The 19,197-nt window shown below is 38.3% G+C and overlaps 1 protein-coding gene across 13 annotated transcripts in view; it reads left to right on the top strand.

The window, feature by feature from the left end:
* ano3 (anoctamin 3) overlaps window positions 1-19,197 on the top strand; it is a 49,241-nt gene that overhangs the window by 973 nt on the left and 29,071 nt on the right. For 4 of the 13 annotated variants that reach the window (XM_083545716.1, XM_083545708.1, XM_083545706.1 and 1 more), the window contains exon 1: window positions 7,002-7,174. The exons of 4 other annotated variants lie outside the window; for them this stretch is intronic. In XM_083545716.1, coding sequence (XP_083401842.1) covers window positions 7,129-7,174 — 46 coding nt within the window. In that variant the 5' untranslated portion in view covers window positions 7,002-7,128. Of the gene's footprint in view, window positions 1-6,533; window positions 7,175-19,197 lie in introns of those variants that run through there. 5 more of the 13 variants (XM_083545715.1, XM_083545713.1, XM_083545705.1 and 2 more) reach the window with 4 other exon arrangements.

The raw sequence follows: 19,197 nt of genomic DNA, 5'->3' as shown, positions 1-19,197 counted from the left end.
GTGTTAGGCATTCTGAACAGTTTTTTCATGATTAGTGGATTATTGGAGCTTTGTTTGATCTGTTGAAACATGTTTGCTTTTTTCTATATGCTTCATGCTGAGATACTTATGAAGTGTTTTTCTGTGGAATGTTAAGTGGACTGAGATGGTGTTTTGTATGAAATAATAATGTGCAAAATGTTGTTTCTGGATTGCTCTTTATATATCTGATGAGTTCATCTTATTTAGACCTGTTTGTTCATTTTAAGGTTTGTCTAATTGAGGACATCTAAGCTTATTAGGATGCTGGTGTAATAATACTAGTTTGTGACTATTAAACTAGAAAATAGAAGCACCCAGAGTGGCATTACTTCGCAAGTGATGCCTTCTCATACTATATCTTGATGTATTCTGTCTAATAACATGAAAAGACCAAGCCATGGTGAACATGCAGCATAACCAGTAATGAATTTTGAGGATTATGCCAGTTATGGAATAGTATTCCAAGGTTCTTGCTATAAATGCTACACTCAATAGCGCTTCATACATTACCAAGGAGAATATATATGTATATATTGTATATATTTAGGATAGATGCTAAGGGGATGTCTTGTGTTGATGCTTGCAGGAATGAATTATCCATGTCCAAATAAAGTGAAGTGTTCATTGGAATGTTTGAACATTGAATGACTCAGTCAGCATTAGATTTAGACTTAGTCATCTCAACAAAGTGGTTTAACTTTCATACATCCCCAACAAAGACATAAAGGAGAGCAAAAGTAAACTCAGCACTCAGCAGTTAATATTCAGACATTTAATGTCTAATTTAATGTGTGCGCATATTAGCTACTGAAAGCTACTTGCCTATTAATGTTGCCTTATTGTTTGGCATAAGGGGGCAACATTAATGGCATGTCCAAGGTTTTAGATGTGGTTGGGTATCACCTATTATTCGGCAATTTTACCTTTATGAAATAAGGCCATTATTTTGGTTTAATTTATTAATGCATTCTTATTGGTTGTGGTTGCTTTTTCTATGTTAATACAGGGGGCATGGTGGGGAATACATTCATTACAAAATTATTATTTTTTTTTTTTAAAACCTGATATGATTTATTAAGACATTGTGAATTGCATTGCACTCGTGTGACCTGGGCTAGTGTTGGGGTAAAGATTAATTTAAAGTTAATCATGCCACCCATTTGGTCACACTGATGTATGACTTAGTAGATGAGCCAGACCGGACCATCAGGAAGAGATACATTATAGCATGTTTTCCTTTCCTACAACTTCTGATGATGCTGCACCATCTGAATAATACATGCCATGAAGATGATTAGAAGAATCTAACTACATATTTTAAACTAAGTTGTAGATAAATCACTGTGCCATGACAGGAGGAGGAAGTGAGTGGTGATGATCGATTATTATTAGCTAAAAGAGGTTGTCCAGTTTATAGGACAGAAAATAATTATACATACATTGAATATAACCTAAATTATTTTAGTATTTTTGAGAGGATTTGGTAAGAAACTGTTAAGCAATTGATTAGCTTCCAGAATTTGTAAACAATCTGGCCTCAGACTTAGACAAGCTTTTAATGTGTCTTTGTTGATTGTTTTGTTGTCCTGGAAAGCTGATATGATAATGCGGTAAATATTTCAGCAGTGGAAAAGCTCCCAGTGCTTTATTAATTCATGTTACCATTGAATGATCAAGGGAATGTTGTTGATTTAAAGCAGGGTGCCTGCTCTACTCCATTAGTGTCATTTAACAAACGGAGAAGGAGATCCTTTTCTTTATTAAACATAGATGAGGCTTGTAAGAGGAGCCTAGCTTTGGAGAATCACTGACCATAACATTTGCTTCAGTGAAATGATCTAAAATGCTGACATAGGCACTACTGCAACTACATCATATGTTTAAAAAATATTATTGATAATGAAAAGTTCAATCAGAACTCAGCAAAGTCTTTCCTGTGTTACAGCAGAATGAAGCTGATCTCCGGCATATTTCACACTTAGGAAGTGAAACTACAACAGTCATACAACCAATTAGGATAAGGTGGCATTGCTAATTACCTGCCAATCATGTGTTCTGTTTTGTATCTGCCATTCTTGCAGAAACATCCAATCTTGCACCAAAATTGCTGACTTTACCTTTAAAACCCATGGCACTTTCTCTGTTTTCATGTATTGATTTTCTGAGTGTGATGATAATTGCACTGCAGTAATGTATTTCTCTCAGAATCCTCTCCGGCCCAGCAGGGTTATTCCTGGATGGACTGTAGCATAAGTAGGTGTGAGTGTGTCTCACACTGCCTCTGTGGCAGCTGCACTGGAAATTGGTTATCTGCCTTCTAGCACAGCTCTGTCCAACTGCGAATGTAGTTCCAAGGACAACTGAAATATACAGAATTTACTATATATTTACTAGAATAAGGCACTTTTGGATACTTTTAGGTGCAATTTTACATTTACAATACAGCAAGCTACTAAAATGAACTATTTACAGTATTTAAAATCATTAAGTTATAATGGCCACAGTTTACATGCTGATTTAATTTATATTACAGGAAGCATAGAGCAATGATGTACTGACTAAGAGCTTTAGGGTCTGTGGGCTGATATGAGCTCAGGGTGGAGCACTGCATGTTCACTCCATTTCCTCATCGGTTTTCACTAGGTTGTCCTGTGTCCTCCTACATTTTTGGTAGATGGAAGAAACACAAAATTACCCTAGGTGTCAATAAGTGCATATAAAGTGCCGTCTTGAGTGGATTGAATTCCTGACTCATGCCAACTGTTACCCGGGGCAGGCTCCAGACACACCACAACCCTGACCACAATAAAGTTGTTGCAGGAGATGAGTGAATTACATGCACTTCTTTCTACTTATGACATATTTATATCCTTGTAAATGGGCAAATTAATTCCAAGCTAAAGTCTTTGGAGTGTACAAGCAAAGACTTCTCATCATTGTAACACCACCAATGGTGTAAAAAGGAATTGTGTGGATGCCTTTGAGGTAAAGTGGAGCTTTGTGCTCTCATCACAAGGTGGCAGTATTAGCGCAGTAACACACAGTTCACTGCAGTAAAATTCATACTACCTACATGTCAAAACAAACTGCAGAAGCCAAACGTTCAAATGTGCATTTTATGGTGATAATGTAGGCCAGTGTAGCAGAACGTGCTCTAAAAAAACAGGAGAAACAGATGGTTCGATTTAGGGTTGTGGATATCATAGAATTAAAGAAACAAAGTAAAGAGGAGATAAATATAGCGCTTAGATACATATCAATAAAGAGATAAATATATAATACATGTGATTGGATTAATTATGAACACTGCTTTCATTCTGTCCTTTTCTCTCTCAAGTACTATCTTTCTCTTTCTCACCCTTTCTCTTATTTTCACACACCCCTCCTCTCTCTGTGATGATGGTATGTGGCCATTTGGTGCTGCATTGCCTACATGATGTAAAAAAATGACACCTATGTTCATAAGGTCTGCCATGATAGTGTTGTGATGTACGTGGTAATGTGCTGCTCAGTTTACACAGGCCTCTGACATTTAATTATGTGTTTGACCTTACTCTTTTCACACTACCTACTGCCCAGGCTTGATATCTGTTTTTCCCACTAGTCAACTCCATTTTGTCTGTTCATTCAATTCATTTGTTTAACTCCATAAAGCAATCACATTAGCCCCCAAAACCAAGGACTGTAAAAGCTCATTTTAAGGATGGTTTGCATGCAGAATCAAGTTGATGCCAAATAAATACTGAAAGGGATAAATGTAAAAGGACTGTGGAAGAGAGTAATACAGGCCAAGAGTGTAGAGAGAAATTGGTGTAGCAAAAAAAGCAGTTTAAACTCTATCCATGTGTGTGATTACCACTTACAAGACTTTGTTCCCTTAACAAAAAAACTGAAAACCTGTTACGGAAAACTTCTTATAATTATCTTCTTCTTCTTCTTCTTCTTCTTCTTCTTCTTCTTCTTCTTCTTCTTTTTCTTCTCCTTCTTCTCCTTCTTCTTTCGGCTTCTCCCATTAGGGGTCGCCACAGCGGACCATCCGTCTCCATACCCCTCTGTCCTCTACATCTGCCTCTTTCAACCCAACTACCTGCATGTCTTCCCTCACCACATCCATAAACCTCCTCCTTGGTCTTCCTCTTTTCCTTCTTCCTGGCAGCTCCATCCTCAGCATTCTTCTACCGATATAGCCCATGTCCCTACTCTAAACTTCTTATAATTATAAAATCTTATATTGGATCCAAATGTAGTCAGCCAAGATAAAATAAAATATAATAGAAAAAAATATATAAAAAAAATATATACCAATATATATAATACAATTTAAAAACCTCAACATTTGTAACATTTACTCTTTGTAGTTCTTTCTGTGAATTTTGGTGCCATCAGATGGATGCACTTTAATGTAAAGGTGTCTACAAACACAGTCACAGATACTTCATCAGGGGAAGTATACATTTTATAGGTTTTAATGTTTATAGTAACAACTAATCAAGTCAAGTCAAGAAGCTTTTATTGTCATTTCAGCCATATAAAGATGACACAGTACACAGACAATGTTTCTTCAAAACCCAGATGCTACATAAAACAACACAGAGCTACATCAAACTACATAGAGCTACATAACAGAAACAGAGCTAAGAACTAAGTACATTTAAGTTGCCCTCGTCCAATAAAGTGCATTATGTGCAAACTAGTGCAAACAGTGCAAGAAAAAAGACAATACAGGACAGTGTGGGATATATATACCAAACACATAATAGCACAGACCAGTAAACCTACTGTATAATATGTTATACAGTGCAATGTGCAAAAGAGGAATATAAATGAGTGTATTGTAAACATAAACACAATGTTGTGCAAAAACAGCAAGAGCAGCAATCAATGGGTGTGCAAAACAGCATGTAATCAGTATAATATGATTATAATATAACATGGGTGGTGCTGAAGACATGGACGTATGAATTGAAATGAGCATTGAGTGAGTTCAGGTTGCAACAGTTCACAGTAACACACAGTTGAGTAAGTGTATGTGTGGGTTTGGTACAGTTCAGTTCTGTGGGTCTAACTCACAGGTACTTGTATGTAGACTATTACACAATATAATGTTTATAATAAACATATTACAACATGCTGTGAAGATTGCTATTAGCAATTAATAACAGTTTTTCCACCACAGGAGTCTTCATGGCAGATGAGTTTGTGTTTTTTAGGTTGCTCTGTAACATGACAAGCTGTGTTTTGTTATATTATCAGGAAGACAAGAAAACTAAGGCTGCTTAGTAAAATGTTTGTATAGGCGATAATATAATGGATAACAGGAGCTAACCCATCTCGTGGATGTTCCACAAGACAAAATGGTTAATGTAAAAATTATATGTAATTCTTATTTTTTTTAATATAAAAAATAGGCCACTGGCAATTGGATGTATGTTTTCAAAGAAAAATAACTTGCCATTGATTGTTTTTATATAACCTGATATAACAAATGTATTTGATAGCGCTTGTTTACATGAACATTAACGCTTATTTACATTATTGTTGTATACTGTACATGATATAATTGTTAATAGCACTTTTTTGTCTTGCTTTATTTCACTTATTTTTAAGTATTTGGATTGGGAACAGGCACTCAGTCTCAAGCAGTTGAGGGTTCAGTATAGCTATAAAAACCTATCAATCATTTGATCTCACTGTACATTTTTTTACTGCCTGTGCCAGCACTGTGTATGATTTGTGACATTACCAAGGGTCAGTTTTGGCTGCATGAGTGTTAAAAGGATAAAAATGCCTCTATATCTTGATATAGAAAGGTCTTGCAATACCATTACATGGTAGCCCATAAGTCAAAACCACTCAACCATGTCATTAAAAGAAGACTCAGCACCTGTGTGACTTGCATTTTCTGATCAGCAAATCAGAAAACTACACAGCATTGGAAAGAAAAATATATTTGTGTCTGCAGGAGTGTGGATTGAAGTCCAGAAGTGGGTATACAGTGAGATGCCATTTTTGGTGATTGAAAAAAGCTATAGTTATAAGTTAATATAAGTTATAAAGACAGAGTAATGGAACCTTTGCTATGATTATGAATAACAGTTGCACTGTTGTTCAGAGGTGCTGGCAATTTGTTCTTGGCTGAGCTTGTGTAGCTAAACAAAGGAATGGCAATCACTAAAACTCACTAAAAGCAGGAGCTGTCAAGTTTTTGCATCTAGGAAACACATCTATATATACATATATATATATATATATATATATATATATATATATATATATATATATATATATATATATATATATATATATATATATATATAAACCAACATATTTGCAGCCCAAAGGTATTTCAGAGACATAATCTAACAAATCATTAGGCAAGTGTGGGTCTGGGTTTATTTACTGGAACATCTGAACTTTTTGGGTTATGCTTAATGGGCTCTTGGAGGTCTCTGAACCATAAAGTTAAGATCTGCCAATACTGTGGAGCATTCAGCTCGAGCGTGCACCGTGATTTTGTGCGTGTTTGGTAAGGACTGGAAAATGTTGGCCAGTTGGAAACTGGTCCCTTGCTGGAACTCTCTATAGAGACACTCGCTCATTACTGAAAGCTGATGCCGATCTCGGAGTAAATGATATGACGCAAACTATGCTTCGGTGTCCCCTACATCCGCTCTCATTTTTCTCCTGACACTGGTCAAATACACCAGGGCCGCTCGGCTTTTCGTCACGGCGCAGTGGAGAGGAGAGGAGAGGACAGGACAGGAGAGGAGAACAGAGGAGGAATCCTTTCCTGGCCACACATTAGCTTTAACGCAGCGGAAAAACCCGAGTCCTTCTCACACAATACGAGTGGATTTGGTGAACCGGGTCGACTTTTTGTTCCCCGGTTCGTTTCTATGACAACAACCACGGCTCGACAAGAGTTCGTTGCGTGACGGTTTGCGCACGGTTTGCGCAGTTCGGTGTAAGGAGGTGGGGGGGAGGCGGAAACACCCACGGCATATTCCACCAACCATCCATCCTTCCTTCCTTCAGCCCGATGTATACACCTTCTATTTACGAGTGCGGACTTTTCTCCAACCTCTGGGAACTCAACGGGACGCCACTATGGTGCATCATTCCGGATCCATACAGTCCTTTAAGCAGCAAAAGGGTTGGTATTAGTGTACTTGGTGCTTTCCATCTCTCTCTCTCTCTCTCTGTCTCTCTCTCTCTCTCTCTCTCTCTCCCTCTCTCTGTGTGTGTGTGTGTGTGTGTGAGAAAGAAAGAGAGAGAGAGAGAGAGAGAGAGAGAGAGAGATTGAGCGCATGAACTCCGTCTGTTTGTGACGCACGTCGCTTTTCCCACCGCAGAGCTGTTTATCAGGTGTGAGAATAAAAATTTATAATAGACTTGCAGAATAGAATTTCTGTCATAAAACACATTGGAGCCTCACTTCAGAGGTCCTGCTGCTATATAGAACTCTATGTGTGTATGTGTGTGTGTGTGAGTGAGTGTGAGTGTGAGTAAGAGTGAGAGAGTGAGTAAGTAGCGTTTTGACAGTGCTTGAGTGTTTCCATGAAGAACATTTCTCTGCGCTCTCCAGTGTAATAACTGGTGCTGGCGCAGTATCACGGTGCAGATTTGTGCTCCTACTGAGTTTCTGTGTAGTAGTTTGCTTCTTCTCATTCCCTTTCTACTTTCTACTTCATTTGCACAGTGAAATAGAAATGCACACCCCCCAGAAATAAATATATGTACATTTGCTTGTCTTGGGGTGGTAACATCTAGGGTCAATTATTGTACAAAAAAATGGAGGTGTATGTAGTGTATAGTCAAGATAATTCGCCTGATGATCCTAGTAGAGAAGCAGTGGATCAATTTGAAGAGCATAATTAGACCACTGACGTAATGATGTATCTAATAAAAAGGTACACCCCATGCAAAACAAGCTTACCAAAGGCACAAAAGATTTTTCAGCCACACGGAAAGCTACAATTTGGAACCTTTTTTACTGTTTGTCTCTTGACCCTGTATATTGTCAATTCCACTGTAATTTTGGTTGTATTCAACAGGGAGTGTACTGTAATTGAGTGAAATATATGACAAACTTTGTGAGAGATAAAAACACCTGGTTCTTACTCAGTTGCTGTGACAATGGTACACACATAGTCATGCAGGTTTGGGGTACTCTTCAGTATAGAGTAAATGTAGGTTTTAAATCCAATTACGGTAAAGACTATATATGCAAAAGTTAACGTTCATTCACTAATCTGATTGAACAAGCGGCATCGCAAAAATTAGAATATCAAGTCGAACCGCACTGGGGCATTTCACTGTGTGTATCGCTCTGCTTGTCCACAATTTTCCAGTTCCAGAAAAACATTACTGTAAAAATAAACTAAATTATTAGTTAGCATGGCAAACAATACATATTTTTAAAGAGTATAACTGTTGGCATAGAATATGACAGCTCATAAAATGGAAGACTGGATTCATCAGATGCACAACAAACAGCAAGCTTGCCAGCTAGCCACACAAACTTGGACTTACAAGAACCCCACATCTTACTTTTACTGTTGATGCCTACTGTCCCTAGCTTTACTGGCTGCAAAAGTAGAGCAATAAATTCAGTGTGCAGATTCTGATGGCTCAGAATCTGCTGCTCTAACCCATGTCACACTGCATTTGAGACTCGCCTTAGTGTTTATTGATCAGTGTCAGTGGCAGACACATCATGGTATTTATAGTGCCACTCTACACTATTCTGCTGTTCCAGAACAGACATTCCTCTATCATTGCTGTCCGATATTGATAGGCGCGTATGTACCTAGCTAATTCCAGAGTTTAATTCAGTGAACTGATGACTCTGTGGTTAATTATTTAGGGCTTTGCTGAGGTTGAAGACTGAAATGCAGACACTGAGTGAAGCTGCGGCTACGATGGGTCCGGTTCTCTGACAGCTGCTCCTTAATGGAGAATAATATGCACTCTGCTCATGTTTATGTTACAGAATGATGAATGTTCTGTATAATAGGCAAAAAGAGCTGTAATGCTAAATAAGAGGTTCTTTTTTATGTTCCTGACAATTTTATGGTGATTTTGGTGTACTGTTATTTCATCGCAAGAAAAAAACCTGTGCCCTGGAAGCTGAAGAGCTGATGAGTAATGAAGCAGTGGATGGCCAACAGCAATCTTTGTAAGGCAGTTGTCTAGAGAGAAATGCAGGAAAGTGTCATATATTCTGAACCGTCTTATCCTAAAAGATGTAACTGCAAAGACAGGAAATTGCCACTCACTCTCTTTTCTCTTGATGGGGATTTGACTCACAAGCAGCAGTTTAAAAGAAACAAACAGTGCACTGCATTCTATTAAAAGAACACCTCTGATCTTAGAGCTGGTTAACAGTGCAAGCGAATATAGGATTTAGTAACATTTTGCTTCTGGTTGTGGTGAAAAAGGTGTGTGTGTGTGTGTGTGTGTGTGTGTGTGTGTGTGTGTGTGTGTGTGTGTGTGTGTGTGTGTGTGTGTGTGTGAGGGAAAATCTTTTAGTGAGTTGGGACAAGCATGATGAATCTGAGAGCAGTGAACGAGAGAAACTTAAAGGTTGGTGCGGCAGAGAAAAAATCAGGATGAAATGTGATTGGAATTTTTAAATTGTAGCTGCCTACTTCAGCATATTAATCTGAGCAGAATGTAATATACTTTAAGGCAACACCTCAGCATGGACAAAAATCATAATGTTATCGTTTTATGTATTTTGAGAATGTTTAATTAACTGTGCAAAGCTGCTGGGTATAATGTAACAAGATAATGAAAATCAGATTTCACACACTGATTTCACTAGCAACATAAAGTTTGGTCACAGCAAAAAAATCAGTAGCAGTCTGACAAAATGCTCTAAAAACAATATCAACAATATGGAAAACAGAAGTAAACCATGCTTAAATGCTTTAAATCGTTATCAAAATACAATCTCATGCTATTTTCAACTAAAACCTTGATATAAGTTAGTACTATAGGTGTTTTACAATTGCACTGCTTGAACAGCAAATGTCCCAGTCTGTGCAATCCATAGAGGTAAAATATATAAAAAGGTAGCACACTAAACCCAATAGCTCCAGATTACAATACCCAAAATGCATTATAGGTGTCTGCTAACTTTCAAATGACATTGTCCTTTTGCTGCTGGCAGCTACACTGCCCAAGATTGAAATCACAAAACTCTGAGCTCTATTTTCACCCTAGGCACTGCTGGTCGATTCTTTGAATCCCATTTTAAAAAAAAAATTATGGAGAATTTATACACATTATTTTTTACCATATGGTAACAATTTAAAATATGTAATACAGTATGAATGTTTATATTGATGTTTTATATATTTAGTTTAATACAGATAAAATGCACATTGGTTTGCAATGGTTATTTTAAAAAGTCTTTATAGTTTTATATATATATATATATATATATTTGCTTATTGAAGTGCTCAGTGAAGTGAAGTCTTTGCTTTAAAACCAGTAACTCAATTGCTCAGAAGCTTGCTCAGACATCTATTTGTACCTTGAGTGATGGTGGGTCAAGTTAAGATGTGCTAGAGGTTTGAATTAAGTCCAGAGTGGAGTGTGATAAGTCCCTAAAAGTACAATGTTCTATTTTTGGCTTTGTAGACAAGTATCAGTGTTTTAATGATTGCTGACCACATTCTGGCATTTGTGGGACACCAATAAGAGTTGGCATAAGCAAAAATGCATGCTCTCCATGCTGCGCTCATGAGGGATGACTAGGGGAATACAGGAATTGGGCCAAGAGGTTGGAAATGTTCAGGGACGATTAGGACAAATGATAGCTTGACTGATCTAGTAGCTGACTAGGGTCATTTTAAAGCTATATTTGGTAGACGCTTTTGGGTCACTCCGGGCAAGAAAGAGTAATATCTTATTCTACACATTTATTCTACAAACCCCATCATGAGAGAATCTATCTATCTACACATCATATTTAAGAATTTTAGAAAGGATGGAGAGAAGTGATTTTGGTCAGCAGCTGCTGTCTAGTGTGAGCTTTAAAAAAAAAAAATTTTTATAAGCCTATGACTATAAGCCTATGACCTATGGATTGATGAATTGTGCAGATGAATCTTGAATGTCACTAATGAAGGTGAGTGAATGGCATCAGATCAACCAATAATCAACTAGTTATCTAAAACAGGTCAAAGGTGAATCTTGTGAACCTTCATTTGGAGACAGAGCAAAACACATAATTACAATTTCTGAACTAGGAAACAAAACACCTGTTTAGTAAAGTCAAAGTGTGAATCCTGTCCAGTCTCTTGCAATCAATATAAATCAAATATGTCATCAAATAAATTAATTTGTGCTGCTGAAATTCATAGATGCCGTACAGAAGGAAGGCAAATTTTGTGCATTTTCAGTCACTGTAATCCAAACTGCAGTTTATATCAAGAAGTCCTGAAACTGTGCACCATCATACTGACAACATGAGTAAACATTTTGATGATTTTGTTTGTGAACAATGACAAAGGGACTTTTTATTTTGATGGAAATGACACGTTCATTGACATAAATACTTACTTTTTGAGAAAAGAACAGGCTTTTGCAAGAAATCCAATGTTTTGTGCTGTTTGTACAAACTGTTTTGAGAATGCACTTACTGGTTTGCAAATATTAAGGATGATACGAGAAATGCTCTAAAGCAACTGAGAAAAGCTGTAATAGATTATAATTGGAGTAGTGAATCATGTGAGACAATCAAGAGACAATGTACAAACATATTCCTTGATTATAAAATTAACTGTTGTTGCAGTCCTCATACTGCATGACTCACAGACATTGCTGATAATAACCACACCAAGATATGTAGCCAACATCACCAGCAGCACTGTGAAACGCATGACATATAAACAACATACTAAATGTAGGATGAGGATACAAGATGTAACAATTTTATTGGCTGACTGATGGAAGTTAACTGATAACAGCAGTTTCCACAAATCATAATATGTTGGGTGAGGTGACAATGGGAATGAGATTGTGCAGAGGGTAGATGTGATTTTGTCATTTCCTCAGTTGTGAGTTTCAACGTGTGCATGTGCATATGTGTGTTCAACAGCACTGCCTCAATCACAGGCCAGCCACCTGTCCACTTACATAACACACAGATGGGGGTGAGTTTATATTGTAAGCTGACTGAATATTGAAAATATGGCACTACTTCAGGTGTTTATTTAAATCAGGCTCAAAGGAGAAAGGGGCATAGCATCATGACATGCCTAAATTAGATTTTGATTAGGGGGTGCTTCAGTGAATGTTTTATAGTATGTTTCTCATGTATGTATTAATAATGAGAAGAGCAACAATTTCCCTCAACTTTCCTGAATGCATAAAAGGGAGAATGTTAAAATGTTCAATAGCCATAAAATACCCACCTCAACATTTTCAACAACTGCTCTGCTTCATTATGAGCACTAACATCTTATATATATAATGTACTTATTATTTTTATAAATGGTCTATACAAATAATCCATAAGTAACTGTTTACTCTAAAATGACCTCCTCATGGTATTCATTCTACCACTGCATTAGTGGCAGAGACTGGCATCCACAATTAAGCTTTATTTATTCTCCCACAAAAACTTTTAAAAAATTACAAAAATATATAATATTTTTGTAGGAATGTTTTTTGGCTTGACAGATGCAAATGCTAAAATTCTAATTTATGACAATGTGCTTTTCTCTTTCTAAATATATTTTTATTACTGGTTCCATTTATGGACAGAAATTTCCATGTTAAAAATTTTGCACTTGAGCCTAAAATACAAGATTTATAAAATCATTTAAAATCTAAAATCAAAGCTATCACTGAAAGAAAATCTTTCCAGACTATATTTTGGTAAATAATTCCTTTCAATTTTACATGTTGGGTGCTTTGACATGGTTGCGTAATACCTTGATACCAGAAATTGTATATTTTTTATCATGCTGTGGGATAGCAGCTATCTGTGGCTTTCAATGTTATGCAAATATTGTAGGACACTGTTCTGTGTGCTAGTCTAAATTGGTCTGCATCACAATGATCAAAGCACAAAGGAGGATAAAGGAAGAGATAAAAGAGGAACTGATAACATAATTAAATGAGATGTGAACGGCAAGGATAGAGTCTGAACCGAATAAGAGCATATTTGAGTACATTTGACCTGGATTGGAAAGGGCATTGTGAGATGAAAAAAGATAAACAGGCCAGGGTCAAGAGCATAGACATAGAGAGACGATCTTGATTAATCTGTCTGACTAATGCAACAGTATGACAAGGCCGATGAGAGTAATTCCTTTATGTATTCTGGCATGGAGAAAGTGACATCTGTTACCAACACCATTCTCTACCACAGATCTCCATGTGACACATGATGGACAGCTGTCATCATGCATCCAGAGGCTTTTACTTACTTTAATTAATTTTCAAGTAATTGGTCAAAACATCACCATTCGCACACAGAGCTTTGTGTGTATGAAAACATCCATTTCCATCAAGTCAGATCGTAATTTAAGATGATCTTAGAGTATAACGAAAAAGAACACCCTGATTTTATATACAAATAATGCAAATAATATTTCATTCATCATATAGTAATGTAAAGTGTATTGCGGCTTGTATAGACAAATATACAGAGATGTATTAAATTCAGATATAATTGTGCGGAGAAAAAGAAGCAAATGGCTGAGGAGAGAGAGAGAGTGAGTGAGAGAGAGAGAGAGAGAGATATGCATAATTAGCATAGTAATTACCCCACTGTCATGCTTCTCCAAGATTTCATGCTGTGGGAAAGTCAGTTTGTATTTTTCCTGACAGGAGAGAAAAGGTCTGAGGAAGGTCTTTGAGTTTTTAGTACATTAATGTATTTGCTTTGCATGTGTTTGTAAATGTGCCATCCATCATACCAACATATTTTGTCTCTGGTTTTAACAGAATATAAATGTAAAGGGGCAATAAGTTTAAAGGTGTTCTCTGTGTCAAAAGCTTAGAGTGAGGAGTAGTGATTTAAAACTTGGAAACTATAAGATACTTTATCATTTTTTAAGCAGTATGTACAAATTGTTCAGATCTGCTTTCTAGTTTTATGATGATTTAAATTATGTTAGTGGGGCAGGTGTGTAGAAAGCCCTGGTGGCTCTAAAAGAAGACAGATGAATAATGTAAAGCCTGGAGACTTTACAAGACAAGATTGTAGCAGTGGAACCCACTGACCTAATTTTTCTTTCATTGCATTCACTCTCACATCATATTCTCAAGAAGTATATGTTCCCAAGGGCAGTCTAGACTTTTTTTTTGCTTTAACACATTTGAGTTAAATACATTTTCAGCAGTGAATGCTAAAATAAGTGAACAATTTTATTAGCCATTAGCATTTTTCATACAGGGGATTTGATATTTTCTTCTTCTTCTTTCGGCTGCTCCCATTAGGGGTCGCCACAGCGGATCATCCGTCTCCATACCACCCTGTCCTCTACATCTGCCTCTTTCACACCAACTACCTGCATGTCTTCCCTCACCACATCCATGAACCTCCTCCTTGGCCTTCCTCCTTTCCTCCTACCTGGTGGCTCCATCTTCAGCATTTTTCTACCAATATAATTCATGTCCCTTCTCTGCACATGTCCAAACCATCTCAATCTCGCCTCCCTCACCTTGTCACCAAAACATCCTACATGTGCTATCCCTCTAATAAACTCATTTCTAATCTTGTCCATCCTCGTCACTCCCAACGAAAACCTTAACATCTTCAGCTCTGCTACCTCCAGCTCCACCTCCTGTCTTTTACTCAATGCCACTGTCTCTAATCCATACAACATCGCAGGTCTCACCACAGTCCTATAAACTTTCCCTTTCATTCTTGCAGATACCCTACTATCACAAATCACTCCTGTCACTCTTCTCCACCCACTCCACCCTGCCTGCACTCTTTTCTTTACTTCTCTAACACACTCTCCATTACTTTGCACTGTTGACCCCAGGTACCTGAACTCCTCCACCTTCTCCTCTTCTCCCTGCAACCGCATCACTCCACTGCCCTCCCTCTCATTCACACACATGTACTCTGTCTTACTCCTACTGACTTTCATTCCCCTTCTCTCCAGCGCATATCTCCACCTCTCCAGGCTCTTCTCAACCTGCTCTCTACTCTCACCACAAATCACAATATCATCTGCAAACATCATAGTCCAGGGAGACTCCTGTCTGACCTCGTCCGTCAACCTGTCCATCACCACTGCAAACAGGAAAGGGCTCAGGGCCGATCCTTGATGCAGTCCAACCTTCACCCTGAACCAGTCTGTCGTACCTACTGCACACTTCACTGCCGTCACACTGTCCTCATACATGTCCTGCACCACCCTCACATACTTCTCTGACACACCTGACTTCCTCATACAATACCACAACTCCTCTCTCGGCACCCTGTCGTACGCTTTCTCTAAATCCACAAATACACAATGCAGCTCCTTCTGTCCTTCTCTATACTTCTCCATCAACATCCTCAAAGCAAATAAGGCATCTGTGGTGCTGAAACCATACTGTTGCTCACAGATGGTCACCTCTTCTCTCAGCCTGGCTTCCACTACTCTTTCCCATAACTTCATGGTGTGACTGATCAACTTAATTCCCCTGTAGTTACTGCAGGTCTGCACATCTCCCTTATGTTTAAAGATCGGTACCAGCACACTCCTTCTCCATTCCTCAGGCATCCTCTCCCCTTCCAGAATCCTGTTAAACAATCTGGTTAAAAACTCCACTGCCATCTCTCCTAAACATCTCCACGCTTCTACCGGTATGTCATCTGGTCCAACCGACTTTCCATTCTTCATCCTCTTAATCGCTGCTCTCACTTCCTTCTTACTAATCCTATCTACATCCTGCTTCACCAACTCCACATCCTCCAACCTTCTCTCTCTCTGATTTTCCTCATTCATCAGCTGCTCAAAATACTCCCTCCATCTTCTCAACACACTCTCCTCATTAGTCAACACATTTCCCTCTCCATCCTTTATTGCTCTAACTTGCAGTACATCCTTACCAGCTCGGTCCCTCTGCCTGGCCAATCGGTATAAATTCTTTTCTCCTTCCTTAGTGTCCAACCTCTTATACAGCTCCTCATATGCCTTTTCCTTGGCTTTCGCCACAACCCTTTTTTACCTGCTGCCGCATCTCCTTGTACTCCTGCCTACTTTTCTCATCACTCTGTCGATCCCACTTCTGTTTTGCCAACCTCTTTCCCCTAATGCTCTCCTGCACTTCCTCATTCCACCACCACGTCTCCTTGTCTTGCTTTCTATTTCCAGATGTCACACCAAGTACTTTTCTAGCTGCCTCCCTCATCACTTCTGCAGTAGTTGCCCAATCATATGGCACCTCTTTACCACCACCAAGCCCCTGTCTGACCTCTTCCCTGAACCTCACACTACACTCTTCCTCCTTCAGTTTCCACCATCTTATTCTTCTTTCAATCCTTACTTTCCTCCTCTTCTTCTTCGCCTCCAAAACCATCCTACAGACCACCATCTGATGCTGTCTAGCTACACTGTCCCCCGCCAACACCTTACAGTCTCCAATCTCCTTCAGGTTGCATCTCCTACACAGAACATAATCCACCTGTGTGCACCTTCCTCCACTCTTATACGTCACCCTATGATCCTCCTTCTTCTTAAAATACGTGTTCACCACTGCCATTTCCATCCTTTTAGCAAAATCTACCACCATCTGCCCTTCCACATTCCTCTCCTTAAAACCATACCTACCCATCACCTCCTAATCACCTCTGTTCCCTTCACCTACATGCCCATTAAAGTCTGCCCCAATCACCAATCGTTCTTTCCTAGGTACACCATCTACCACTTCATCTAATTCACTCCAGAATCTTTTCTTCTCCTCCATCTCACAGCCGACTTGTGGAGCATAGGCACTGATGACATTTATCATCATCCCTTCAACCTCCACCTTTACAATCATCACCCTATCAAAAACTCCCTACACCTCCACTACACTCTTACTGTACTCTTCCTTCAGAATCACCCCTACACCATTTCTCTTTCCATCCACACTATGATGAAACAGTTTAAACCCACCTCCAATGTTCCTGGCCTTACTCCCTTTCCACTTGGTCTGCTGAACAGACAGCATATCTACCTTTCTCCTCTCCATCATATCAGCTACCTCTCTCCCTTTACCCGTCATAGTACCAACATTTAAAGTACCAACCCGAACCTCTACTCTCCTACACTGCTCCTTTTCCTGCCGTCTCTGTAGACGTCTTCCTCCTCTCCTTCTCGTCCTTCGGCCAACAGTAGCCCAATTTCCACCGGTACCCTGTCGGCTAACGATACCTGTGGCGGTCGTTGTTAACCCGGGCCTCGACCGATCCGGTATGAAATTCTCATTTGTGATCCGCATATTTGATTTGGCACATGTTTTACGCTGGATGCCCTTTCTAACGCAACCCTCCCCATTTACCCGGGCTTGGGACCGGCACTAAGAGTGCACTGGCTTGTGCCCCCCCTAATGGCTGGGTTCAGGGGATTTGATTTATTTCCTAATAATCCAGGTTTAGATCAAAGTCCACAGCCTCTAAAGATTGCACATTAGATTAATTAGTAATTTTATATATTATTTTTGTTCTTATTATAAATCTGTTTCAATTAGTAAAAACATGATTGCATAAAAATGTGACCACCAAAGTGACTTTGTTGCCTTTGGTTTTTGATTCCTGCACATTGTCTAAAAATAGGAAAATGTCTCCAGGATTAAAACCCAAAATGTCAGATTCATCCCATCCAATGTGCAAAAATCCAGAGTAAATTAACTAAAGGATAATTCATTTTAAGTTAAAATAGTAATAAATTGTCATTTTAATTCGAAAAGTTTTTATTTTAATTAAATACATTTTATATATAATTGATGAACAAAATGCAACATAACATACCATTATAAATACAAATATAATATAAAATAATGTTTATAACCTACATTATGTTTAAAAAAATATATAATTTATATTATAAATAAAAAACTACAGAATCTCTCTAAACAAATGATGACACTTTTTTTTATTGTTTTATCTTTGAAATACATGTAAATATATTATATGTGGCAAACCCCCAGCTAGTGATTTTTTCAGTTAGTGTTTCTTTTTTTGTTTCTTTTTTTTTTTTTTTGCCTTACACTATATACATATGCCCTTTGCAAACATAAAATAAATGTATGTGTGATTTGTTCCTTCCTGAATATCCCTACTGTGGATTAAAGATGGCAGACCTGATCTTGAAGATGGTTTCCCTAAGAAAAAAAATCTAATAAAATAATGAGATACAGTACAAAGCTTGCCAAGATTTAATAGCTTCTTTGACTTTCCTTCCACACAAAACTGGTGCAGTTTTGATTCTGGTGATTGCTCTTTTGTGAAGGGTAATCGATTAAGGTCTCATTTTGGTGCTGAAACCACAAGAGGATACAGTAGAGCCCTCCCATGTGCTGTAAACACACACTCACCAAACAAAATGATAAATCCCCACACCCACATGCACCACCATTTACCGTAATTTCCGGACTATAAGCCGCACCCACTGAATTTGACAAAGATTTTTATTTTGAACATAAATAAGCCGCACCTGTCTATAAGTGCCAGCTTAAATTGCCCACACTGATACTAATGTGTAAAACTAAAACTTTACACAGGCTTTAAAGAGAAGACAGTGACTGTAACACTGCGTGTATCTAAACAGTAGCCTACCAAGAAAGTCATTGTTCACTGTCTTCCTCCTTTCTTTCACAACAATATATCTCGGGAGTTTTTCTTTTGGCTATGTCATGCGTTTAAAAATCACCATCGGTGAAGTTTTTCTCCCGATGCCGTGCAGCTCAGAACACAGGTGAAGTGTGTTTTTTCATGCCCGGTTGTTTTTAGCGTGACGAATGATTCACATTTCCTGTTGACAGTCCGAGTCCGAAACGTCAGAGGAACCTCATCCATATTTATGATGTGGTGCGGCCTGATTCAGTGGGAGCGTGTCTGATTTAATATAAAAAATTTCATTGGTTAACCTGAACCCGTTCGGCAATTTCATTGGTCTAATGTTATGGGGCTCAGTTTTTTGTCTTGAAGTTTGTGAAACTGGGAGAAAAAAAACG

Source organism: Silurus aristotelis (genome assembly GCF_946808225.1).
Source record: "Silurus aristotelis genome assembly, chromosome: 7".
NCBI lineage: Eukaryota > Metazoa > Chordata > Actinopteri > Siluriformes > Siluridae > Silurus > Silurus aristotelis.
This window is presented reverse-complemented; position numbering and strand designations above follow the sequence as displayed.